At 56.9% G+C, this 23,983-nt stretch overlaps 3 protein-coding genes across 8 annotated transcripts; 1 reads left to right on the forward strand and 2 right to left on the reverse strand.

Moving 5' to 3' along the window:
* Positions 1 to 478: 478 nt before the first annotated feature.
* THTPA (thiamine triphosphatase) lies at positions 479 to 4,744 on the forward strand. Of its 2 annotated transcripts, none has more exons than XM_027110863.1 (3): positions 479 to 823; positions 1,192 to 1,743; positions 2,853 to 4,744. In XM_027110863.1, the coding sequence occupies exons 2-3, from the start codon at positions 1,197 to 1,199 to the stop codon at positions 2,963 to 2,965; spliced, it is 660 nt and encodes a 219-aa protein (XP_026966664.1). In that variant the 5' UTR covers positions 479 to 823; positions 1,192 to 1,196; the 3' UTR covers positions 2,966 to 4,744. The 2 variants fall into 2 exon arrangements, with proteins under 2 accessions (XP_026966664.1, XP_026966665.1); XM_027110864.1 differs by having other exon boundaries at positions 1,039 to 1,743; positions 2,853 to 4,740.
* Positions 3,696 to 12,670, reverse strand: AP1G2 (adaptor related protein complex 1 subunit gamma 2). Of its 4 annotated transcripts, XM_027110857.1 has the most exons (22): positions 12,605 to 12,670; positions 11,962 to 12,172; positions 11,422 to 11,546; positions 11,137 to 11,278; positions 10,915 to 11,011; positions 10,665 to 10,741; positions 10,451 to 10,546; positions 9,965 to 10,045; positions 9,573 to 9,671; positions 9,342 to 9,397; positions 9,058 to 9,171; positions 8,732 to 8,872; positions 8,593 to 8,647; positions 8,390 to 8,512; positions 6,706 to 6,795; positions 6,489 to 6,616; positions 5,901 to 6,005; positions 5,449 to 5,572; positions 5,232 to 5,367; positions 4,381 to 4,544; positions 4,058 to 4,156; positions 3,696 to 3,971 (listed from the first exon to the last, which is right to left on the reverse strand). In XM_027110857.1, exons 2-22 carry the CDS (start codon positions 12,169 to 12,171, stop codon positions 3,870 to 3,872), a joined length of 2,364 nt encoding a protein of 787 aa, XP_026966658.1. In that variant the 5' UTR covers position 12,172; positions 12,605 to 12,670; the 3' UTR covers positions 3,696 to 3,869. The 4 variants fall into 4 exon arrangements, with proteins under 4 accessions (XP_026966658.1, XP_026966660.1, XP_026966659.1 ...); XM_027110859.1 differs by lacking the exons at positions 9,342 to 9,397; positions 10,451 to 10,546; positions 10,665 to 10,741; ... (3 more) ...; positions 11,962 to 12,172; positions 12,605 to 12,670 and having other exon boundaries at positions 9,965 to 10,051; XM_027110858.1 differs by lacking the exons at positions 9,342 to 9,397; positions 9,965 to 10,045; positions 10,451 to 10,546; ... (4 more) ...; positions 11,962 to 12,172; positions 12,605 to 12,670 and having other exon boundaries at positions 9,573 to 9,917.
* Positions 12,671 to 12,739: 69 nt separating this feature from the next.
* On the reverse strand, positions 12,740 to 22,836 carry JPH4 (junctophilin 4). Of its 2 annotated transcripts, XM_027110861.1 has the most exons (7): positions 22,207 to 22,836; positions 21,910 to 22,045; positions 21,126 to 21,676; positions 19,611 to 20,382; positions 16,430 to 16,548; positions 15,542 to 16,074; positions 12,740 to 14,615 (listed from the first exon to the last, which is right to left on the reverse strand). In XM_027110861.1, exons 3-7 carry the CDS (start codon positions 21,502 to 21,504, stop codon positions 14,532 to 14,534), a joined length of 1,887 nt encoding a protein of 628 aa, XP_026966662.1. In that variant the 5' UTR covers positions 21,505 to 21,676; positions 21,910 to 22,045; positions 22,207 to 22,836; the 3' UTR covers positions 12,740 to 14,531. The 2 variants fall into 2 exon arrangements, with proteins under 2 accessions (XP_026966662.1, XP_026966663.1); XM_027110862.1 differs by lacking the exon at positions 21,910 to 22,045.
* Between the last annotated feature and the right edge of the window lie 1,147 nt (positions 22,837 to 23,983).

Below are 23,983 nucleotides of genomic sequence, written 5' to 3' on the forward strand. Positions count from 1 at the left end.
TGTCACCATCTTGGTCTCCAACCGTTGAAATTCCATCATGTCTTTAGTTTTCATCCAAAATATCACTTCCTCCTCTTACAGAAAGTCTCCCATCCACCCTTCTCCTGAACATTCATGGGGATGTATTAACTCCCCTTTAAAACTCCAGAGTCTAGAATAGCTGTACTGGTCTTAGTTATCCTTTTTTTTTTTTCCTAGCTCATTCCCACTGGCCTGCATTCAGTGGGACACCATACTAGTTAATAAAATATTTGCTGGACAGCGTCTGAGTGAGTGGCTTGTATTCCAGGCCCATCTGCCAACGGGGTGAGGAGGTTGGAGACAGGACTGGGGCCTCAGCTCCTTTTCCATCCGACTCTCTCAACTTTAGGTCGAGTCCCGCTGGCGTTAATCGCAGCTTTCCTGTCACCATAGCGACGGGTGGGGCAAGAAAGCAAAGTCTCTCTTTGGAACTACAACTCCCATCATGCACTCGGGCCCCAGGGTGCCGACTCAGCCGGCGGCCTGAGAGCCGGGCCGCCCCCACCCCCGAGAGCGGCAGGGGTCTGGGAAGAGAAGCAGAGCGCAGGGAGATGGCCTCTCTCTCGGCCCACCGCGGAGGTTGCGGCCTCCCATAAGCTAGCAGGCTTCTCGGGCCCCGGCCTGCCGTCGGCTTCGCCACAGCGGGCCTAATATGGCCGCTTGTGCCGGGATCTCCCGGGTGTGCAGAGAACCGGGCCGACGTCCGGGGCCAGGAACTGCTCCCGGCATTCCTCGCGGGCGTGGCGTGGGCTCCCTTCCCCCTTCTCCAGGTCCCGCGAGAGGGAGATCCTGGGGCTTTGAGGTGAGACCCGAGGCTCCGCTGGCCGTTGCTGTGGGGGGATCGGGCGGGGTCGCCACCGGCAGTGAGCCGCCGTCCTCCCGGGGTAGCATGGTGTCTAGCGGGCGCGTTGAAAGGACACCCGCTACACCTGCTTTCTAGAGAGTCCTTTGGATTGAGGGCATTTTCAGCAGTGGAAGGGGTCTAACTGGAGACTTATCGCTATTGCTGAACCTTAGAACATCAGAGACAAGAAAGGGCCATCCATCACAGAGGCAGGGAGGAAGGGCCCCCAACAGAGAGCCCTGTGACAGTGTGTGCGCTTCCTAACTTCTTCCGGGGGTAGGGGTCTTTGGGAGCTCAGCCAATGTTTGTTGATTGACTGATTGCAGGTAGCATGGCCCAGGGCCTGATTGAAGTGGAGCGAAAGTTCGTTCCCAGCCCTGGCACAGAGGAGCGGCTGCAGGAATTGGGGGGTACCCTGGAGCGCCGAGTCACTTTCCGAGACAGCTATTATGACACCCCTGAGCTGAGCCTCATGCGGGCTGACTACTGGCTCCGACAGCGAGAGGGCAGTGGATGGGAGCTCAAATGTCCCGGAGCAGCAAGTGTTTCAGGACCCCACACTAAGTACATGGAACTCACAGCTGAGCCTGCAGTTGTGGCCCAGCTCTGTGAGGTGCTGAGGGCTGAAGTCCCGGGGGCTGGAGGCGTGGCTGCTGTGCTGGGCCCGCTGGGGCTGCAGGAAGTAGCTAGTTTTGTGACTAAGCGTAGTGCCTGGAAACTGGTGCCGCGCGGAGCTGATGAAGAGGAGCGGCCGCTCAGGGTGGACCTGGATACAGCTGACTTTGGCTACGCTGTGGGTGAGGTAGAGGCCCTGGTGCAAGAGGAGGCCGAAGTCCCAGCTGCCCTGGAGAAGATCCACAGCCTCAGCAGCATGCTTGGTGAGGGAGACAGGCCCTTCTGTGCTTCCCTTGCTCCTCTTCTGGGTGTACCCGCTGGGCCAGTTAGTGGGGAGGGTCTCGAGGCTATTTCTGGGGAATTACTTCAGCAATTTTCTAGAGGACCCGGTTTGCTTAGGGCTCTATCAAATCCGGTTTCCTCTTTTGCAGTAGTTGTCTAACCTGGATTGAATCCTTCCATGTGTCTCTAATCCATCCCAGTCGTTGTCTCATGTAGTTCTCATACCTCTAGTCACTGCAAGTGTCCTTCAGTTCTCTTTGTCAGTTCTCCTCTTCCATCTTTCCATCCATCCTTCCTTCCCCCAACTCCTGTCCTCTCACTTTTACAACTAAATCCTCATTTAATTTGTCCTATTGGCTTGAGTAAAAGGCGAGAACGTTGTGTCTATGTGACTGTGCGGCAAACGTTAGCAGATTAGTTTTTCCATTCCCAGGCTTAGCTCCCTTGTACACAGTTCATCCACAGGAGTATAGTGTCGTGCATGCCGTCGGGCCTTACAGCCCTGGAACGCTGCTCTTGCCTCCCCAGCAAACCCACAGCGAGTTCCCTGCTATCTGCCCGGCATGCTGCCAGGCACTGACATTCAGACACTGGCTTATTGTGACTCCACAGCACACAGGCTAGAATTCCCCGTGAATCCCAGCCCATGGCTGTAGCTGCGTCTCTTCTTCCTACATCCCTTGGTTTCTCTCTCTGTGTGCATCTCTGCATGTGCTTCATTACCAAGCTAATGAGCTTTGGCCTGGCTGGATAGGCTTTAATCTTGATTGGGGGGCAGACGCAGTAATTGAAATGAGTCGCTATTGACGCACCCTCTGTCTTCATGGTGCCTGAGTGCCTTTCACCACTTCTTGCTGGAGGAGAGGCTCATGCTTGGCTTCCCAGGCCCACTGCTGCCTCAAGTGGCCCTCTTAGGCCCCGCTTCCCTAGGCTAATCAGGGAGTGGGCTGGCAAGTTAGAGAAGCTGGTTGGACAGTGTTCGGAATCCCAGTGCTGCCTTGGAAACTTTGGGGTCCAGCTGCGTGGGCAGGGAGAGTCAAAGCATTTTCGGCTCTGTCTGGTTCTCTGCTCATTCTCCTTTTGCCTGTAGGTGTGCTGGCGCAGGAGACGGCACCTGCCAAGCTGATTGTGTACCTACAACGCTTCCGGCCTCAGGACTATCAGCGCCTGCTAGAAGTGTACAGCTCCACAGAGAAGGCTTAGGGGACTGGAAGATCCAGACGTGACACTGGGCTAGGGTGTCACTTGCCCGATGGGGAAGAAAGCTCCGGGTCGAATGAGGTTCATTCCTGGGCTCACTGTGCCTCTTCCTCTCTGGCTCCCCTTCCCACGGTGACTCCTCTCTCTCCAGCTCCGCCTGTTCCTTCCCCCTACCCTCAGCTATCCTTCCTGGAGCCCTCCCTGGCTGCCCCCTCTCCCTCATCCGTCAGATGCAATCTGTGGGCCACCCCTCTCCCCTGGCCGCTAAGCAGCCTCCATTGATTTCCGCTCGTGTTTATAGGATTTCCACTTAGCCGTGATCAGTAGTTAAGCACAGGAAAATCCCTTGCCACCCTCCCTCCCTTGGTCGATGCCATTGATTCTGCCAGCGGCTCCTAAACCGCCTTACAGCTGAGTTAGAGATGAGGGGAGGCAGCAGGGATTTCCCTGCCCTGGGGTATGGGGAATAGCAGAAGGCTGGGGAAATGGGTGGGAGTCCCTGTTAGAAATCTAGAAATTCTGGTTTGATGTTGCCCCTGTGCCCTGCTCTGGCCCAGAGGGTAGAGTGCCTCCTGTGGAAGTTTAGGGGCACATTTGCCCCCCAGCCTGGAAAGGGGTAAAAAGAAAACCTTTCTTTGTTGAAACCAGTTCCAAAGGCTTAGGGCAAGATACCTACTTCCTGTGTAAGAAGGCTCTTCCCTGGCTGTGCTTCACACACGTTTTCTACCTCAAGTATGGCTTCCCCCCTCAGGCTTTATTGGGCTTTCACTATTTGTAGGGTTGGGGGCAGCCCCCCAACCCCAGTGGCAAGTACAGGACCAGACTGCCACCTGCTGGCTGTCCTCAGATAGCGGCTCCCCTGGGCTTGGGGACGCAGGAGGGTTTCAGGCTGTGAGTGAAGGCCGAGTTACTGCCACGTCTCCACAGGCAAGTTGTTCACCTCAAAGATTTCCTGCACCGACTGGCCAAAGTGGTTGTAGGTGAGGCGCAGCTTCAGCCGCAAGGGGGCCTAGGAATAGGAGAGCAGAGACCAGGGTAAGCACCAGTGACTCCCCCTTCACTGGGTCTTAGCCTCGGGGGGCTCCTGGAGCTCACCTTCTTAGGATTGAGGATTCTGAGGAGCTGGGTCATCGGAAGGCCACCCTGAGCTGGAACTGTGTCCCCACTGGGAGCCTGTAGCTGCAGCTGGAAACTCTGAACACAGGAGGTTGGATGGAGCACACCGCAGGGAGCTGGCTGGGCTCAGGTAACCCCTCCACACCCAACAGTTTTCAACCCTCTTCCCATAACTCCCCACGTGCCTGTCTCTGCAAGTCACTCCCTTCTCATCTCATCCTCTCCCCCACCCACCTCCTCTACTTAGTGGCCTTTTCTCCTAGAGTACCGAGGCCACCTCTGAATCCCAGTCTTCTACAAACCTTGGGCACAGCGGCCTGGCAGATGAAGTGGGTGACATCACCCCCTGAGGTGTTGGTGGCAGTGACAGTGATCAACAGCAAAGTAGGGGTTCCAGGGGGTCGAACGAAAGAAAGATCCAGCTGTAGTCCTTCGCGCTCAAACACTCTGAGATGTGGGATGGGAGCTACAGCAGGGAGAAAGAAGTGGCTCAGCGTATGGGCTGAAGATAACGGTTCACTCATTCAATAAAAATTAAACGAGCACCCATTGGGTGCAGGGCCCTGCTCGAGATGCTAGTGACAGAGTGGAGAAGATGCGGCCTCTGATGGAGCTAACAGCCTAGTCGGGGGGAGAGACACAATAAACAAGAAAGACAATCACAGACTGTAATTGGTGCTCTGAAGGAAGCAAACTATGCCAGGATAACTGGGGGGAACTAACTGAAATAGGAGAGGTAGGGGAAGGCATCTGACAGTTTAGCTGAGGCCTGAAGGTTGAGAATGAGCCAGTCATTTTGATGTGCTGGGGAAAGGACATTCCATGTGAAAAGAATAGGAACGCCAAGGGCTTGAGGTGAGAGGGCCTGAGGAGCTGAGAGGGGGCCAGTGGAGCGGGTAGTGGGAAAGCATGTGAGGTGGGCAGGGAGGAAGCAGGGCCCGCAGGCCAGGGTAAGAAGTCTGGAACAAAGGGAAGATACTGGAGGGTGTCCAGGAGGAGACTGGCATGATGTAATGAAGCCTTTTACTAAGATGGGGATGTGATGGGGGTACACAGCAGGGAAGAGGCTATCAACCTGTCCTTGGCTTAGAAGGGGAAGCAGCCTGTTTCCACCGCCCCTTCTTTAAGACATCTCCCCTTTGCTGAGGCTTACCAGGGGGTGGGGGAGCACAGGGAAGGTTGAGGAGGTGTATCAAAGCGCCTCCTGGGGTGGGATCCAGAGGGGGAGGGTGCTGGGCGTCCCCAGAAGGGCCATCCAGGAGATCTAACAGATCCAAGAGCTTTGAGGCCTAGGGGAGAGGGCAGAAGTGTCAGGGCTGGGTATGGAAGCTGGACCATGCTCTTCCCCCTGGGACTCCCGGCCTCCTCACCTCGGGTTCTGTGGGGACAGGGGCTGCTTCCGAAAGCTGGGCTGTTTCTTTGCTTTCCTTTGCTTCCTCATCAACCTGAGAGCTACCTCGCTCCACAAGAGGTATCTTTTCCAGGATGGCAGCCCTGGGAGGATGGAATGCAGGTGTATCCCTCTGGGTAGACCCTGGGCTTTGCGCAAGAGGCACGTGGGAGGAGGGGTAAGAACACGGGGAGTCCTGGGCACATGGTGGGTCAGAAGTGCCCCTCTGATTTCCTAAGGTGGCACAGTCTTGCTGGCCTTCAGATGAACAAGGATGGTGGGAAGCCCACTTAGCTTCAGTGAACTGTGAGTAGGAGGCTCTGACTGGATGAGGAAGAACACAGGTGAGGATGAGACCCCTCCACCCAGAAAGGGACAGCGGGGAGCGGGCCAGGGGTTGGGTCCCACACTGCGGCAGAGTGGCGCACACACCTCATGTGGTCATACTTCCGGAAGAGGGTGTTATACTCCACCGCCCGCTGCTGCAACTCCACGTCCAGGCAGCTGCTGTAGATGGACACAACCTGGCGGATGCGGCTGGGCCGCAGGGTGGTGCGTGAGTGGGAAGGCTCGTCTGCCATGCCCTTCACCTTCAGGATGCGGCAAGAAAGGAAGAGGCCCCACAGACCACGGAGATACCCATGATTCTTGGCTCAAAAGGAAGAAGCTGGGCTTCCCTGGTGGCGCAGTGGTTGAGAGTACGCCTGCCAATGCAGGGGACGCGGGTTCGTGCCCCGGTCCAGGAGGATCCCGCATGCCGCGGAGCAGCTGGGCCCGTGGGCCATGGCCGCTGGGCCTGCGCGTCCGGAGCCTGTGCTCCGCAGCGGGAAAGGCCACAACAGTGAAAGGCCCGCATATTGCAAAAAGAAAAAAAAAAAGGAAGAAGCTAAGGACGGAGGAGTGGGGATCGGGGTGTGGGCCTGGACAGAAACTCAGAAACTGGGGGGCACAGTGAAGGGACATCTCTCAATGGAGGCACCAAGAAGAGGCTCTGTGGGAGGGGTTGGGACCCACTCTTACTTGTTGTCCCCACGGAGCCGGGTGCTGAGCTTCACGAGGGCTGTGAGGGCATATCCTCGGGTGGCCGGCAGGGACATATGGGACTGCAGCACCCTTTCCAGCAGTGCCAACACCTCTTCTTCCTCCACCTTCCAGGGGGACACAGGGAGTGACCCTGGGGCCAGCCCTGCCTCCCCTGGTATGTCCCTCCTCAGTGTATCCTCAATGCAGGACCTACCTGCAGGGGCTCAGTTTCCTCACAGCTCCCTTCCAGCAGGAGGTCCCCATATTCCCCGATGCACCAGGTTGCCACCTGCACCAGCGGTTGCTGCATGGGATGAGAAACATGATGGGCCTGTGTCTATGTCCCCTCCTCACTTCCAGACCCCATGACATCCTTTAGGCAGTGCAGAGATGGTGGAGTTTGGAGGGGTGGGGAAAGGGAGGGGCCTCAGCACAGGGAGCAGTTATGAGCAGTTTTGTTAATTCGCTCCCAGCTCTGTCCTGGCTCCTGGGCTTCCTCTGCCCTCTGGTGGCCAAGTTTCAGAACTACATGGCCTAGGATGGACCTACAGATTATCGTACTAAATTAAGCCAGACATAGAAAGACAAACATTGTATGATATCACTTGTATGTGGAATCTAAAAAGTAATAAAAATGAATCTATATACAAAACAGAAACAGACTCACAGACATAGAAAACAAACTTATGGTTACCAAAGGGGAAGGGGGAGTGGGAAGGATAAATAAGGAGTATGGGATTAACAGATACAAACTACTATATGTAAAATAAATAAGCAAGGATTTACTGTATAGCACAGGGAACTATATTCAATATCTTGTACTAACCTATAATGGAAAGTAATCTTAAAATATGTATGTATAACTGAATCACTTTGTTGTACACCTAAAACTAACACAATATTGTAAATCAACTATATTTCAATTTAAAAAAGTATCCTAGAATAAAATTCAGAAAGTAATGCAAAAACAAAAACAAACCTACATGGCCTAACCACAAGGGGTGCAGCAAGGATGGGGAGAAGTGACGGGGGGTCCTCCCTTGAGAAAGGGGTGGGTGGTTTCTGCCTAGCCTACTAAAGTAATATGGAAAGGGGGCTATACTGGTTGGCATCTGTGAATTCACTCAGCATTCAAGGTAATAATAAAACCGGGGCACACCGGTTAAGAATCTGCATGCCAATGTAGGGGACATGGGCTCGAGCCCTGGCCCGGGAAGATCCCACATGCCGCGGAGCAACTGAGCCCGTGCGCCACAACTACTGAGCCTGCGCTCTAGAGTCCATGAACCACAACTACTGAGCCCGCATGCTACAACTACGGAAGCCTGTGTGCCCTAGAGCCCTGCTCCACAACAAGAGAAGCCACTGCAATGAGAAGCCGCACACCGCAACGAAGAGTAGCCCCCGCTCGCTGCAACTAGAGAGAAAGCCCACGCGCAGCAACAAAGACCCAATGCAGCCAAAAAAATACCTATGGGGGACTTCCCTGGCAGTCCAGTGGTTAAGATGCCATGCTTCCAATGCAGGGGGCACGGGTTCGATCCCTGGTTGGGAACTAAGATCCCACATTAAAAAAAAAAAAAAACAACCTAATACATGCAGAAAGAGCTTTTATCTATCTCATTTGATCAAGGCAGCTCCGGGAGATAGGCAGGGTAGAATGCGGAGTGGACCTAGCATGAAGGTAAATGAGTCATCTGTGGTTGCACAGACAGTAGGTGTCAGAACCAGGACAGAAGTCCAGGTGTTCTAACTACAAACAGGGCTCTGTCTTTGAGTGTCTCCTCTGCTAAGTAGAGAGCTGTGACCCTGAGGGAAAAACAGTTGGGAATCAGATATATGGAGCAGGTGGCCCAGGAAGGGCTGGGCAGCCCCAGGCCTGGTGGTGGGAGCAGTACCTGGGAGATGTCCTCAGCCAGGGCGCTGTAGAGACGGCGCACAGAGTAGGCATGGAGCTCCTGGGCGCCCCCAATCAGCTGGGTCAGGTTGGCCACTGCGTCATCGCGCACATGGGTGCCTGCCTGGAGGGGTGAACGTGGCTGAGTCAGTGTGGTGAACCCTGCATGCTCCCGCCCAGCTCTCAGTCCAGCCCCCGCCTCACCGTCATCAGCACACGTAGGGTGGTGTCTATGTGCCACCGCTTGGTTGGGGCAAACCTAGGGGACATATGGCTCTTCAGTCCTGGTGCTGACGGTCCCTGGATTCCACCCTCTCTGCCTCCTGGGCACCCATCCCCTCACCTCTCTGCTGCCAGCAGGATGCCTGAGGCACAGTCGGCCTGTAGATCAGGGGGGCAGGACTCCAGAAAACCCTGCAGCTCCTGTGTCATGGCTTGCACGTTGGAGCTATTCACCAGAGCCAGGCTCAGTTCCAAGGCCCGCCTGGCAGGAGAGAGGTGTGTTTATACAAGGTAACCCAGGTCACCCTATGACATGCCTCAGGCCCCCGCTTCCCCAGGCACCTGTCTCCTTAGTCCCCTTTCTCCAGCTGCTCTGAGCTGGCCTGGGTCTTGGCCACCAGGTGCTGGGCCCTCTGCCCCGCCCTCTCGTTCCTCTGTCCTGCTCACCGGCTGAGGGACACATCAGGTTCCCGTAGACATTCCACCACGGTGGGGCGGTGCCGCTGCACAGCACTGTGATCAGACTGCACCAGCCTCAGCAAGGACGTCAGGGCTACGTACCTGGCCAGAGCAGGAGAGGCCCTGTCATGCCATGGCCGTCAGCCCTCCCCGACCCCGTCCTGCCCTGGGTATAGGAATAAGAGGCTGGTGAATCCGGAGACTCTGGAAGAAGGAGGGCAGAGGACCCAGGGCTCAGTGACACAGCCCAGCCAGACACCTGGGCCTATTACCTAATGTTCCTGTCACTGTTGAGCAGGAAGCGGCCAAGAATGTTGACAGCTAGAACCTACGGAGGCAGAGGTTGGGGACGGTCAGGGAAGGAGCAACCTGCTCATTCAGGAGTGGGGACTGCGTGGCACAGGATGACCAGGGTGGGGAGGAGAAACCAGTGAACAGGACCTTTCTGCCTGGCCGGGGCGGGTGGGAGGGGCCCCAGGGGGGAGGGGCACACGGAAGGGTACCCGCAGGCCTGCTGCAGAGCGAATGTCCATGATGGTGAGCACCGTCTCAAACAGGACCGCGTTGCCCGCATTTCGGCTGGTGTCTGTGTTCGTGGCTACCTGTGTGGATGCGAGAGAAGATGCATTCTAAGGGGCTCCGTCCTCTCCTCAGGTCTCTGAAAGGTCTCCATCATATCACCCCTCAAACAGCTAACAAGGTTCCCTGAGCTCCCGCTATGTGCCAGGGGCTACTGCACTGAGACAGACTGTGTCCCTGTCCTCAGGGAGATCCCGGTCCAGAGGGAAATGGAGACGTTATCACATGGCCACCGCATGGCGAGTGGTCATGTGAGGGATGCGCAGGGCCAGTGGGATCACAGAGCAACACACTTAACTGGCAACCCCACCCCCACCTGGGCCAGCAAGTCATTCATGGTCTCACTGCTCTCCTCGTGGTTCCGGCCCAGAATCCGAAGCAGACGAAGTATCTGGACCTGAAATTGGGTTAAAGGTTGGGGGGGTGGTTCTTAGGGGAAGGAGTCGTGGGGCTGAGGAGAAAAGTCCAGCACTGAGGAGAGCGTTGTGAGGGGTTTGGCTGGTTCCCGAGAACCTCCCTGGCCCTCCCCCCACCTCCACTGGTCCCTTGGGCCCTGGGAGGGGTTCAGAGGTGTGTGAGGCCAGGGGATTTGAGGACAGGCTTTTTAAACATATTGTTACCAAACTGGATTTTCTGGCCTTCAGGCATCCCCCTCCCCACAATGGTCCTGGGAGAACCTGGTGCCTGCCACCCTCCCGCCCAAGACACTGACTGAGCCCACGTGTTCTCTGGGAAGCGACCACTAGCCATGGGCTTACTAAGCTCTTTGTTCTAGGGATATAGCAGGGAAGGGTCAGCCCACCTGCAGGAAGGGGTCGCTGACTCCAGATATGCTGTGTTCTGTGGAGTATCCCGACGTCACCAGAGTCCGGAGGATGTGCACCAGCTGGGGCACCATCTGGAGAGAGGGCAGTGCCTGGTCTGAGCATTCTTCCTAATCCTCTCAATCTTCAGCCCCATTCCAACCCTACTGCCCTTTTCTTCCTGGCCCGGGGCCCGCCCCTTCGCCAGCCCACCTTTCGAAAGTGCTTGAGGGCCGCAGGGCTTCGTTCGCAGAGTTCCGTGATCAGCGTGATGGTGCCCAGCAGGATGCCTGGGTCAGGGTGGGGGAAGTGAGTGGTGGGCCGGAGTACAGGGGAGTCTACTGCGTGTGTGTGTTTGTGTGCACGTGCCACCCTTCTCCTAGGAGCTGCTGTTCCCATCCCACGTCTCCCTTCTGTCCACAGCCAGAGCTGAGGCAGGGGACGAGGAGCCCCATGGCCTTACCGTGGTGGTGTTCATGAAGCAGTTGGGCACAGGGTGGGAGGAAGATGTTGGAGAGCTCAGGGACCTTCCGGATCATGTGCACTGCAGTCAGAACAGCCTGCAGAGGTCAGGGGTCTCAGAAGGGGAGGGGTCTGCTGGGATGGACTGCCCTCCACACCTCTGCCACGTGGCAGACAGGGGACAGTTTCTGGAGGCGCAAGTGCCTAGAACCTGCCATCTCACCTTCTTGCGCACATAGGCACTAGGCTGCAGGAGCAGTTTCTCCACCTCAGTGGCCAAGTCCCGGCACATCTCAGCAGAGCCCGTGGCACTCAGAGTGCACAGGGCCAGGCCTTGTACAGCCTGAATCCCTTGGCTCAGGTCACTGCACAGTTTTGGGAGGATGGTCAGTCGAGCCTCTGAAAAACCCAGCCCTTCCCAGTACCTACAGCAGGCAACCCCCTGGGATTTCCCAGTTCCCCACTCTCCCATCTCCCTGATTCCAAGCGCTTCCCAGAACTCTCTCACTTCTTGATGCTGTTGGTAATGAGCAGGTGGGCATCCTGCCTCTCATCCAGTAGAAGCATGGCCCCCAGGTAGCCCACCCTCTTGTCTGTGAACCTGGGGGAGGCGATCAGTTTCAGGCACTCCATCTACAGGGAAGGGGGCAGACCAGGAAGGGGCAGGGGTGAAACCAGAGGTACTAACGTCCCTTTTCCATTTTCCTCCTTTACACCAGATTAATCTGTGAGGGCAGCATATCCCATGACCCTCCCGTCAACAAGAAGAGAGGTCTAGGAGATTCAGTTAGTGGGTAGTTTCAAGGAAACAGGAGGATGGGAAGAGAGGAGGAAGTGCCCTGAATGGCGCTGGCCAGAGAATGAAGGGTTCAGCCCAGCTGATGACCAGTTGGGGTTATACTGCGGAAGGAGGTCTGCGGTGCATACTGTGAGGGCTCAGAAGCTTTGTAGAATAAAGAAATCGGGACACAAATAGGTGAGGGGTCCGAGACGGTGCTCCACTAGCTTCTCTCATCAAACTTAGAAGGGAGGCGTCCCTGCCCGGTACCTGTCCAAAGTGGGCGGGGTAGCCTAACAGGTGGACGTAGAGCAGTTTGGCCAGCTGGCGGTGCCTGTGCAGAGGGTCCCCATCGCGGAAGGAGGCCCGGATGTGGGCGCACTCCTTTTGGATCACCTCCCGCTCCTGGGCCTGGGTCTTGGCCTCACGAATCTCCTGGATTAGATCCCGAAGCTTCAGCAAGGACGAGGACGCCACCATCCTGGGGGCAAAGCCCGGGAGCGGAGAGGGCTTTAACCCTCTGGCTGGAAGCGTCTGGCCTTTCTGCACAGGCTTGCCCTGTACCAAGTTCCTTAGGGCTTGGGTCCCACCGCTACCCTAAAACTGAGCCCTTTCCCCACGCGGGTCCCCCAATTCCGCCCCCTCCTCACCGCGGAAGGAGACCTCCACTACGCATGCGTCCCCGCCCCACTCCACGCCCGTTGCTACCGAGCATGCGCCGGAACCCCGCCTATTTCCGCCCCCCCCCCGCCCCACCTCTTTTCCCTCAGTGTACACCTGGTTTCCCATCTCTAGGTTAGCCATTCCCTTCCTTCTAGAGCCCAGCGCTATTTCTTCCTCCGGAACCGCCGTTCACTTCTCAGGCGGCCTCAGCTTCCCCACACCAGGACGCCAGCCCTAACGCCAGCCTCACCTGGCTTCAGTCTCAACTCCGCTCCTCTCCCCACAGCGCTTCCTGGTACTAGCCCCGTCGAGCGTTGGGACTTGGTCTGGTCCTTCCCTCTCCCCGCCCCCATCACGGGACCCCGCCCCTCCTGAACCGACCGGCAGAGCAGTCTTGAATCCTCTAGCTCAGGCCTTCCTGGTTTGGAGTTGAGGGGAAAGAACTCTTAACTATTTAGGGCCGGCGAGAGTGTAATAACAGGCCTGGGGGTCCCCGAGAGGGCTCCTTTACCCGGAGAGCCTCTGAGAGCTTGGTTTGAAGCCATCACACCCAAAGGAGAGGACAATTTCCCCCCCCTTTTTTTGAAATTTTTTATTAATATATTTTTTTTTGTTAAATTTCTTTGTATATTTTTTTTCCTGCAAGACTTGGTGTTGGTGGCACTGTTGTAGTTTAACTTCAATCCCAAATTCCATGAAATACAAATTAGAAGTAAAGGTTGAGAGGGGAGGAAGAGGGAGGCAGGCCAAGGAGTAAACAGAGTTTGACTAGAAAAAAAGAAGAGTTTGTGTGTGGTGGGCATTCCCAGGCAAGGCCATTCCTTGAGGGAGGGGGTTGGCAGGCAGCTTGCCTCTGCCTCATGCAGGGGAGGGAGGAAAGATCCTCTGGGGACCCTACAGTACCCTCTTCCTAGGGCTTCCTGCCCCCAGGGGAAAAGCTAGTACCAGGGATCAGCCACAACCTCAAACAGGGCTCTCCACCCACCTCTCGCCCGGGTTTGACTCTCACCTCTGCTGTGCCTGGAAAGTGTGTGAGAGACTGGCTTCCTTTGATCCCCTCCTTCTGTTGGTTTCCCATTTCACAAGATTCTGATATGATGGGGGAAGGGACATAACCCACTTAGGGACTACTAAACAGCTTCTGCTGCCCTGTGATTTCTTATTAGCTTGTCTGGTTTGTTCTCCAGAAATGCCTTCCCAGCCACTACTGCCAGAGTTGGGGAGTGGGGTCCTTGCTCAGGTGCCTCTAACCCTCTGCAGTAGAAATGCCTCCTTCAGGTCCCTTAGAAATTTAATCAAAGGCCACACGTGAGTCCAGACCAACCAAACAAACTTTTAGGGGGAGAGAGAAAGGTGGGAGAGGGTGGGCTTGGCCGCATTGGACATTCTCTTTCCTTTACACATTGCTCTTGACGTGGCATGCCACCCTAGGGGGTTGGATGAGGGGCTGGCTGTTGAGGAAAGAAAGAGGGAGAAGATGCTGGGGAGCCATCCTACTTTTCCTTCCCCTCATCTCCTTCAGGGAAGGATGGAGCTCGGGAAGAACCTAGCTCAGTGCTTGGAGGTGAGGTAGGATCCTCCAACGTCAGAGATGGAGGCTGCACCCCCTCCAGCTTTATCACTAGGCCTCAGAGGGACGCCAGGCCCCTTGGGTCAGGGAGTCACAGCAGCACGGCCAGTGCCTCGCCCAGGATACAGTCTTCTCCCGTCTAGAGTATACCCCTTCTCCATTTTCTCCTTCCTTTCTGCTCAGCTTCTGGGAGACTCCTCAGGACCCCAAACCCCAACCCTCATCCAAGTTCAGGTCTAAAGAAAAGGCAGGGAGGGTGTGGGGCAATGGTCTGACTTAGAATTGTGTGTCTCAGAGAAGAGAGCGACTCTGAGCGAGAAAAGCCCTTCATATGTAAACAATCTAGAGAGAGGAGAGAAGGGAGAGAGAAGGGGTGGGTGGGGAAGGGAGTGAGGAGGACGGAGACAGAGCCAGGAGGGATGAGAGAATCTGAAAGGAGAGAGGGAAAGAAAAAACAAGAGAGAAAACCAGAGGGGGACAGAAAAGAAAGGGAAGCGAGAAGAGAAAGAAAAGAGAAAAAACAACCAGGAGGAAGAAAAGAGAAAAAGGCAGGTCAGAGGAGTGAAGAGGCAGCAAACCAAAGCCAGAACTAGGCCAGGCAGGAGCCTCAGGTGAGGAGCTGGGAGAACAGGAATGCCAGGCTGAGGTCCAGGAGGGCCACGGCTCCCACCACCAACGGGTTGGCAGCTCCCTAGAGAGATGGGGGGAAATGCAGTCTCAGTGCCTGAGGACCGGGTCCAGCGACGGGTCCCACCTTCCTGCCCTGGCTGAGGTGGCAAAGCAGAAGGGTCCCAGGCACCTCTCCTCAGAGGCCAGAGCAGGGAAATCTCCAACCTTTGCTTTGGATGGCAAAACATTCCTCTGCTCCCAGGCAGGGCCCCACCTTCCCTCTGGCTCCCTCAAGTCAGCCCATCCTCCCTTCTCCTTCCACTCCCCTCCCTGCAGCACGTGGCCCAGGCAGAAGGTGCCTGGCCTTAGTATCAGACGTTGGCAGCAGCAGCCTTTACTGCAGTGAAGCAGAGAGGGGATGAAGGGGTGAGGATGTGGTTGCTAGGAGACAGGAGAAGGCCTGGAGTCCAATCAGAGTGGAGGGTACTGGGGAAACTCCACCCCTCCCTGTTTTCTGCCTTCTTCCCTATTTCTCTTCTTCCCAGGAGAGGGAGGGAGAGTCAGGGTAGGGAGGGAACAAGCTTTTCCTTTTTTATTTCTGGGCACCAAAGAGAGAAAGTGTGGAGGTGGGGGTGGAGGTGGAGTAGGAAACCAGGAGCCGGAAATGATATGAAAGGAGAGCAGGCAAAGATGTTCTGGCTGTACTGTTAATTATTCGTAACCTTGGTGAGTTACTGTAAGTGCCTCAGTCCTCCCGTGTGTCAAATGAGGGAGTTGGACGTGAAGGTCTCTAAGGTTCCTTCCAGCTTGCAAATTCTCTATTTTTTTGAGGTGGGATATAGTCCAAGACTGGGCAGGCAAAAAGGAAGCTAAGTGCAAATCAAAGCCCCTCAGGGGATCAGAGAGAAGTCTGGAAAGGATGAGAGGCCAGGCTTTGATAAGAGGGACCAGGAAGGATGGGAGACTCAGAGGGCACAGGGCAGAGTCGGGGAGGGGAGAGTCTCTCACCGGCTGGGCGGGCCTCTCGGACGCAGCAGCCTCCTCAGCCTCTTCCATCAGGCACCCGGCTTCAGGACCCCTCGAGGACAGGCCCCTCAGGACTGGCAAGGCTGTGGGCTCCGGCTCCGAGCGCCCTGGGGTCCTCATCTGGAGCAAGGGCTCTTCATCCTCCCCTTCCTCCTCTCGAAGACTTCCGGAACTGTCGCTGCAGCCTCCGAGGAGTGGGGAGCCATCTCTGGGCTCTGGTCCCTGCAGCCCAGCCTCATCCTCTGCCTCATAGCCAGCTAGTTCTTCTGCCTGCTCACCGGGGCCCCCCCACTCCTCAGGCCAAGCTTTGGGGCTGGAGAAGGGACCTCGGTCCCCTCCAGAAGGCAGTGGGCTCCGGCAGGCAGGGGGTCGCCAGGGTTGGCGGGAGGAGGCAGGGCTGCTGGGCAGTTCAGGGGAGCCCTCTGAGGGGGTCAGTCCATTCTCGTACACCCCAGGGCTGTCCTCATCCAAGGGCTCTGTGTCAGAACCTTCTGAGTCCTGCCTGGGTCTGCGGCCTGGGGCAGGGATAGCTAAGAATCAGAGGGGACGAACTGGCCTTGGGCTGCAGAAGCTACAGCTGTATCCCCCTGCCTGGGCGCCTCCCAGGACTCTGGTACCCCCAGGTTTACAGCCTCTCATTGCCAGACCCCAACCCCCTAGTCCTATGACCCTATTTCATAAATTCCTACTTCGCTCCTCAAACAGCTGGGCCTGGTCCCCACCCCCTGTCCCCGTAGATCCTCATACCCTGGCCTTTCCCGCCCCCGTCCCCTGCAAGGATTCCCTTCCCCTTTCTCCATGCCCAGGCCCCCCAGCTCCCCAGGAAGCCACCCCCTCCCCCGGCCCCGCCCCAGGCTGCCCACGCCTCACCTGGGGCCTCCAACATGGGCTGCAGGTCCTGGGCTATCAGTTTGGCCATTCGAGCTGCCTCCACAGCCTTCTCGGCGACACTGCTGGCTGCCACTGCCTTTAGAAGGGCGTCTGCTGCCCTGTTGGGTTCCAGGGACACTGTCTTAACAGACCTACTCCAGTCCCTTGGCCCAGGTCCCCACTGCATCACACCCCCCAGATCTGAGCTCACCTCTGGACTCCTCACCCTTGCTCACACTCTGCCAGCTGCTCCCCTTCCCCGGCAGGGCAGCCGGCCTTCGGTTTCCTCCCCTAGATCTGGGCCACGCTTGCTGTCATCACACCTTCCTGCTCCTCTCTCACTCCCTCCACCATTCCATCCAGTAGTAACACTTCCCTTCCTCCAGCTGCAGGGCCAGGCCCTCCCCACTGCCCTCAACTCTGTTATTCCATCCCTGTCCTGCTCCCTCCCAGTGACAAATGAGGCCTCACTCTCTTAGCACATCTCTCTGCGGCTGCACCTGCTTGGTGCTCACAAGCTATGCCTCTTTGCTGTGTTGCTACCTCTTGTTATGAGAATTTTACATCTTGTTTTCTTCAGCCACTTCTGTTATCACATCGTTCTCCCTGCCCCCGATCACTGCCACTGCCCCCTGCCCCATTTCCTCATTTCTGAGCTCTGGAACTGGAGTAAGGGTGGGTCTCCCCTTTCTGCTACTACCTATTCCCTCTCCCTGCTAACATGCATGCTTTCTCACCATTGTGATTACACCTTCTAAGAGGTGAGCTCTTCATCTCCCTTCCACAACCCCCCTTCAACCCTGCTCTGCTCCTTAGTTACAGGTAACCTTGAAGCATTATCAATCCTTTCCCCTCTGGTTTTTCTCAATTCTCCATCTGATGTCAGATGTTTCCTCAATTTTCCCTTCCCTTTTACCTTCTGCTGTTAATCATAGATGCCTTGTAATTACTATTATTATTTAACATCTTTATTGGAGTATAATTGCTTTACAATGGTGCGTTAGTTTCTGCTGTATCACAAAGTGAATCAGCTATACATATACATATCCCCATATCTCCTCCCTCTTGCGTCTCCCTCCAACCCTCCCTATCCCACCCCGATGCCTTGTAATTACTAAATTAGTTCTGTAATCTTGACTGAAGGTGGGGCGTAAAGGATCAGAGGTAGAGGTAATCAGCTATACTTGCCAGGGGCTTGAATGCATCAAGACCCATGACTCCCTCTGGCCCTGGGCCTGTTGTATCTGGTCTAAGAAACCAATCTGGGTATGGGGGTAGGGAGAAGGGTCATGGTGTCCCCTGTCATCTTAGGTCTACTTCCTCTCAATATACCTTGGGAGATATGGTCAGCCTCCTCCCCTCAAACCTGGTGGGTCAAGACCTTTAGAACCTGCATGGAGGGATCTCAGATAACCCTGCTCTTCTGTCTTAGGGCTTTCAGGATCTATACGCCTAGCCCTGTCCTGAAACTGAGCTGGTCTCAGAGCTTAAGGCAGGGGATGAGGATCACAGTTTTGGGTTGCATTGAGTTCTGTCGGCAGCCAAGAAACTGCAACATTGACAAGGTCCTGTATTTTTGACTTTGGAGGGTATGGTTGCTCAAATCCTAGCCGGTAGACCCAGTCAGTGCTCAGGCATCAGGCCAGGCTCAGGCTACCTGGCAGAGGCACCTACTGCTGGGGCCCTGCTGTTTCCATGGCAACCAGCAGCCAATCAGGTTTGCCAGGCCTGTTGCTGGGGAGACCAACCAGCCTCCTCCCACTGCCTGATCTTTCTGGCTACTGAGATCAGTTTTTCCTGCACATGCCCACTCCCCATCCAGCCTGAAGTGCTCCCTGGTGCTCTGCCCTCCCCCTTCCCTGGCTTAAGGCCCTGGACTCTAACCATCCAGACACTCGGATATATCTACAGATAGACATTCTCTGGTTCAGGCGTCTACTCTGGATATGACCTGTTTACTCACACACACACACACACACACACACACACCCCTTGTCACCCATTTTACAAACTCACTGAAGCATACTTGGACATATCTTGACTTTTCATCCTCTGAAACACTCTCAAATTCAAACAAGATCCTTCAACTGTGCCCTCCCTTTTAAAGAAAAACCAATATCTAAAAATTCCTATGTGTAAATTGTATAAATCAGGGGCTTACGAACTCCTCACAAATAGATTTTTGGTTTTCTTTAGTCACAAGCCATATGCAGCTATTAAGCACTTAAAATGTGGCGAGTCTAAATTGAATGATGTGCTCTAAGTGCAAAATACATATTAGATTTCAAAGACTTAAGAAAAATGGGGGGGGATGTAAAATCTCTCCTTAATTATTTCATATTGATTTTAGGTTGAAATGATAATATTTTGGATATATCGGGTTAAATAAAAATATATTATTTAAATTAATTTCATTTGTTTCTTTGTAATTTTTTCATACTGCTACTAGAAGATTCAAAATTATGTACTAGGCTTACATTATATTCCTACTGGACTGCACTGCTTTAGATAATGAGGTTCCTGATGCATGAAATGTAATCTGATTTGCAGAAAGAAAATTTCATTTATAGGCAAGTCTCCTCCCCTTCAACCTTTATCCGTTGGGTTAAGGGAGGCAGAAGAGACAAGGCTGAGAGGGACTATCTTTTCAGGTGGATAGATCAGCTGTACAAACTAGACCTTCCCAAGGCCTAAGGCTGAAATGATAGCAGACTGTGGGCTGGCTTGGATGTGGTTACTAATGTACGCTCCCTGTCTCTCTGCTGGGGGCTGCTGCTCCCAGCAGCAGAGTCCTGGAGGCCGGATCAGCTACAAGAAGAGGAAGACTAGCGATATGTCTGAGTTCCAAGAGGTTTCCTGGGCCGGCACAAGGCAGCGCTCATTGCTACTCCCACACACAACGACACACATCCCCACAAAAGACACTGAGACACGCTTACAGTCTAACAGGGCTTTCCTCAAATACCCAGCCACCCACAGTTACACCCACGTCCACCTGTAGCCTCAGATATAAACACCTCAAATACCCAGGGCTACAAATGCCTGGCCCTAGGCCTGCTCTTCCCCACCGGGCCCTAGGCCTTGTGTCTTGGTCCTCCCTCCTTTAGGCATCGCCCCCTTCCTTATCCCCAGGGTACCTTCTCCCCTTAACCCCGCTACGGCCTCTGCACCGGGTGCCCACCTGGCAGCGGCGATCTCCTGGCGCTGGCGGGCAGCGCTCACGGCTCGACGGGCGCCCTCGACGGCCCTGTCCACCTTCTCCTTGACTTTGCCCCGCCGAAGGGCCAGAGGAAGAAGGCTGCGCACGCGCCCCCCGTGCACCAGCCGGTTGCGCTTGTACTTGCCCTCCTCGCGGGAGCCGTCGGGGCGAGTGGTGCGCCCGTAGCCGTGCCGCCGGTTGCCCAGCCACTCGCCCTCGTAGCGCAGCCCGTTGGAGCGCTGGCTCACGCCGTAGCCGCTGCGCCGGTCGGCGCGCCATTCGCCCGCATACACCTCAGTGGCCGAGCCCTCGATGAGGGCGGGCGGCGCCGGGGCCGGGGGCCCGCTGGCCTCGGAGCCTGGGGGTCCCGTGCTGCCCACCTCGCTGCTCACCTCGCTGCGCAGGGAGCCCCTCTTGCTGCCCAAGGAGCTTCGGCGCCCGCCCGCCCGAAGCCCGCTGAGCAGCAGCGAGCGGCGGAAGAACCCGCCGGCCGCGGGGGTGCGCTTTCGGCAGGCCGCGCTGTCAGCATCCCCAGGCCCGGCCAGCACGAAGCCTCCCCGGGAGCCGGAGGCCGGGCTGCCTCCCTCGTCGCCGGTCAGGGGCAGGGGCGGGGGCGGCGTCGGGGGATCGCTGTGGCCCGAGTCCAGGGAGGTGCGGCGGGGCGAGCGCAGCAGCGCCGCCTGATGGTAGGGCACACTCTGGCGCACCCCGTAGCCGTGGCGCTTCCCAGCCTGCCACTGGCCCTGGTAGGTGCCTGCGCGGGGCGGGGTAGGAGGGAGAGAAAGAGTCAGGACCCGCCGCTCCTTGCCACCCCCAGCCCCATGCGCCCCTGGAAGCCTAAGAGTCGGGTGGGAGCAACTGGCGTGGAGGTCGGGGAAGGGCACTAGGAGCCGGGGACAGGCCAGGTGGGGTCGGAAGGTGTGGAAGAGCAGAGGGAAGACAGGCAGGGAGTGGGAGATCCGTGGATTAGGGCCGTGCAGGTAGACAGGGGAAAGGGGGAGGGACAGACAGGCTGGGGTGTGTGAAGGACAGACAGTCCAGAGGGTGTGAGGGACAGGTTGACGGGGTTGTATAGATGGCATATGACAAGCAAAGAGAATTGTCAAGGGCTGACTGAGGAAATGTGAGGGGACAGGCAGAGCAGAGGTGTTAGGGACAGGCAGGTGGAGAGGGGAGGTGTGTGGGACAGGCAGACAGGGTGTGTGTGAGGGTTAGGTAGATGCGGGGTGTGAGGCTCAGGCAGACAGGGAAGGGGTGAGGGCAGGCAGATTGGGAAGAGGGAAAATCAGGCAGGGGACAGACAAATAAGGAAGGCGTGTGTGATGATGGGAGGAGAGGGCAGAAAGATGGGCGCAGGGGCGCATATTGATAGGGGAGGCGTGTAGGATAACAGCGGGGCACCGGGGGTTGTATGGCTGGGGAAGGCATACGCGGGGCAGGCCAGCGGGGAGGCGCACGCGGACGAGCAGACAGACAGTAGTGGGCAGGGCCCCGCACCTCCGTCGGAGTAGGTCTCGGTGCCGTAGCCGTCCTGGAAGCCGTCCTTCCAGAGCCCGGCGTAGCGCAGGCCGGACACGCTCTCCCACACACCGCTGCGCCCCTTCAGCCCGCCCAGCCACTCGCCGCGGTACGTCCAGCGGCTCTTGCGCTCCACGCCCAGCCCTTCGCGCTTGCCCTGCTGCCAGTGGCCCTGGTAGCTGTGTCCGCCGGGCCCCGTGAAGACGCCCAGTGACTCGAAGCCCTGCGCCCAGCAGCCGCTGTACTCGCCCTGGGCGCCGGGCCCCGTGCACACGCCGTAGCCATGTGCCCGCCCCGCCTCCCAGCCCCCCACGTAGCAGCCCCCGTCGTCAAAGTCGAACTTGCCCCCGGGGGACATGCATGTAGTTGGCGCGGCCTCAGCCCCCCGGTGGCTCAGCGCATCCTGGGGCTGGAGAAGCCGGCTGGGGGCCTGGGAGCCGGGCGAGGCCTGGGGGCGGGGGCAGTTAGACCGGGGCCAGGCAGGGGGCGCCCAGCGCGGGCAGGCAGGGCCGGACCCTCATCCTGAGTGGCTGCGGAGAAAGAGGGGGGAAGTGGCGAGCGAGGCCCCTCCTCTTTGCCCGTCGCTCCCTGGCCCAGTGGCTCCGGAGCCTCAGCACCGCCCCCCAACCCCCCACCCTTCAGCAGCATCTTCCAGCAGCTCCCAAGCTTTGGAGGCACGGGGCTCCCCCATCCTCCGTTCTTGTAGAGGGCCCCTCCCAGGGCTTGGGGTCCTAACCCCAAGCAGGAGTGCCACTTCTCCAACCTGGAACCCCAAAGCATCGAGTGAGGATGACAGTTGCGGGGGGAGGGGGTGTCCTGGGAGGGGGCTGGGCAGAATCGTAAGCCACCCGCTTCCCTGGCTGCTGTCAGGACCCCTCTACCCCGGTTCTTTGGCTTCCCTGGCAAAGGTCGGGGGTGTGGGTGGGTTGAAAACATAAGGGGGAGATCGGAGCAAGGTGGGCAGAGGATATGGTGGGGGAAAGGATGGGGGAGGCTCTGCAGGGGAAAGGCGAGGGTGCGGATGGGCAGACGGGCAGAAGGGAGGGGGCAGGTTACTCACCATGTGGACTGGGGCTCAGGCTGCCTCCCAGGCACAGCATCCATGGCAGGACACCTCCACTCCCACCTCGCCCAGGCAAGACAAGCCCCCTCCCCTTCCGGAGAGACTGCTCCAACCCGGAGAGCCCAGGTGGGGGAGCCGCAGGAGAGAGTCCCCTCTCTCCCCAGCCGGAGGAGCAGGCAGTGGGGGGCGCGCGAGGTGGTGGCAGGGGTAGGGGGAGATGAGAATAGTGTAGGGGAAAAAAATCTGCCTTGGATGGAGGTCAGGAAGAGGAGCTGGGAGCTGGATGGGAAGAGAGAGGGGGCTATCAAGAGGGGGTGTTTTTATTATTTTCTTCTTCTTATGGTTGGGAGAGGAAAAAAAAAATCAAAATTCTGATTCCATCCCAGCGCAAATCAATGTTTGCTCCATCCCAGCATCACGGGGGAGGCTGGGCCAGGCAGATTTAAAGGGGCAGGGAGAAGAGAGGAGAGGAGAGGGTGGGGAGAGGAGAAGACGAGGAAGAAGAGACAGTGGCGGTGACAGCGTTGGGGGGCGGGGATGCCTGGGCAGAAAAGGATGGGTGCCTGCTCAACCTGCGATGAGGGAGGAGGCAAGTAGAGAGGAGGATGAGAGGCACAGAGACCCCCAGGGTGGAAAGAAACCCTGGGATGCTGGCAGGGAGTGGGGTGAGGCTGAGGGGAGGGGAGAGGAGCCAGGGGGAGGAGACTGAGCTGAAGATGGGGAGGCTGGGGGAGGTCGAAGCCAGCGGGGGGAGGAGAGATGCTGGCGAGGCCGGGAGAGGGCGAGAGGAATACAAAGAAAGAGGTGCAGGGGTGAGAGCTAAGGCAGGGGGAGATACTGTTGGAGAGGGAGAAAGGGAGGGAGACCCATTCTGGGGCTGGTGAGGGATGGCAAGGAGAAGAGAGGCAGGGGAGGAGGAGAAGGAGGGAGAAGAAATAGATATGGAGACTGAGAGAGCAAAATAAGGGTTGTGAGGGAGGGAGAAAGCTCTGCACAGGGAAGGCGGGCTTGGGCAGAGACATCTATCTAGCCAGGAAGAGCCCAAGCAGGGGCTGGAGGGCCGGAAGTGGTGTTTCCGGGGCCCTGGGGAGAAGGATGAACCTGCCAGCTGCTTGGACTGAAGCCAGGAAGCCTTTGGGCCTGGACGCCTGTGTCCACCAAGTCCACTGTCCTCCCTAAGAAACTGCTGCAGGGGACCAGGAGGCTCCCCACTTGTGCTTTCTGAGCAAGCTTGAAATGGGGCCCTTCCAGGAAGCCCGGACCCACAGTGCTTTTCCAGGCTGCACCACCTTCCGCCCCCCACCAGCTCTTTCTCCCTGGGTTCTCCCTCTGACGGAGGTGGGCAGGCATGAGGGGGTGTATTGGATTTGAATGGGGAACAGGGGGTCATGTTTGGCAGCGCCATCAAGATGCTGGGGCTTTGGAGTCGTCTCTTTTGCAAACCTAGAGGCAAAGACATATCTGGGGAGGGCCTTATCGTGGCAAGGCCCTCTTCAGCCTTCCACCGCTCCCTGACCATTCACCCGAGGGGCAGCACATCCTGGGCCTTCCCGTTTACAGACAGAAGTAGGCACATACTGTCTTCCCTCCCCTCAGCTTACTTAGATGCTGCATCTACCCTGCCCCTAAGCATTTAGGAAGGAGGACACCATCCAGTTACAGCAGGGTAGGTAGTCAAATGCACTCAGGTCCTTTTCTTCCTTCCTTCCTTCCTTCCTTTCCTTCTTTTCTTTCTCTCTCTCTCTCTCCCCCTCTTCATTTCTTTGTTTCTTTT

This window comes from Aethalodelphis obliquidens, unplaced genomic scaffold (assembly GCF_003676395.1).
Source record: "Aethalodelphis obliquidens isolate GAN/ISIS:26980383/991018 unplaced genomic scaffold, ASM367639v1 scaffold10, whole genome shotgun sequence".
Lineage (NCBI taxonomy): Eukaryota > Metazoa > Chordata > Mammalia > Artiodactyla > Delphinidae > Aethalodelphis > Aethalodelphis obliquidens.

Bases quoted from the DNA above. Each gene is read 5' to 3' on its own strand.
- THTPA (XM_027110863.1), top strand. From the start codon at position 1,197: ATGGCCCAGGGCCTGATTGAAGTGGAGCGAAAGTTCGTTCCCAGCCCT. The intron at 1,744-2,852 runs GTGAGGGAGACA...TTTTGCCTGTAG, and splicing joins CAGCCTCAGCAGCATGCTTG to GTGTGCTGGCGCAGGAGACG.
- AP1G2 (XM_027110857.1), bottom strand. From the start codon at position 12,171: ATGGTGGCGTCCTCGTCCTTGCTGAAGCTTCGGGATCTAATCCAGGAG. The intron at 11,012-11,136 runs GTGAGATGGCAG...TGACCTCTGCAG, and splicing joins GTGCCTATGTGCGCAAGAAG to GCTGTTCTGACTGCAGTGCA. The intron at 3,972-4,057 runs GTGAGCTCCAGG...TCCTATTCCTAG, and splicing joins GAATCCTCAATCCTAAGAAG to GCCCCCTTGCGGCTGAAGCT.
- JPH4 (XM_027110862.1), bottom strand. From the start codon at position 21,504: ATGTCCCCCGGGGGCAAGTTCGACTTTGACGACGGGGGCTGCTACGTG. The intron at 20,383-21,125 runs GTGCGGGGCCCT...CGCCCCGCGCAG, and splicing joins CGAGACCTACTCCGACGGAG to GCACCTACCAGGGCCAGTGG. The intron at 14,616-15,541 runs GTGAGAGACTCT...CCATCTCTCTAG, and splicing joins CCGAGAGGCCCGCCCAGCCG to GGAGCTGCCAACCCGTTGGT.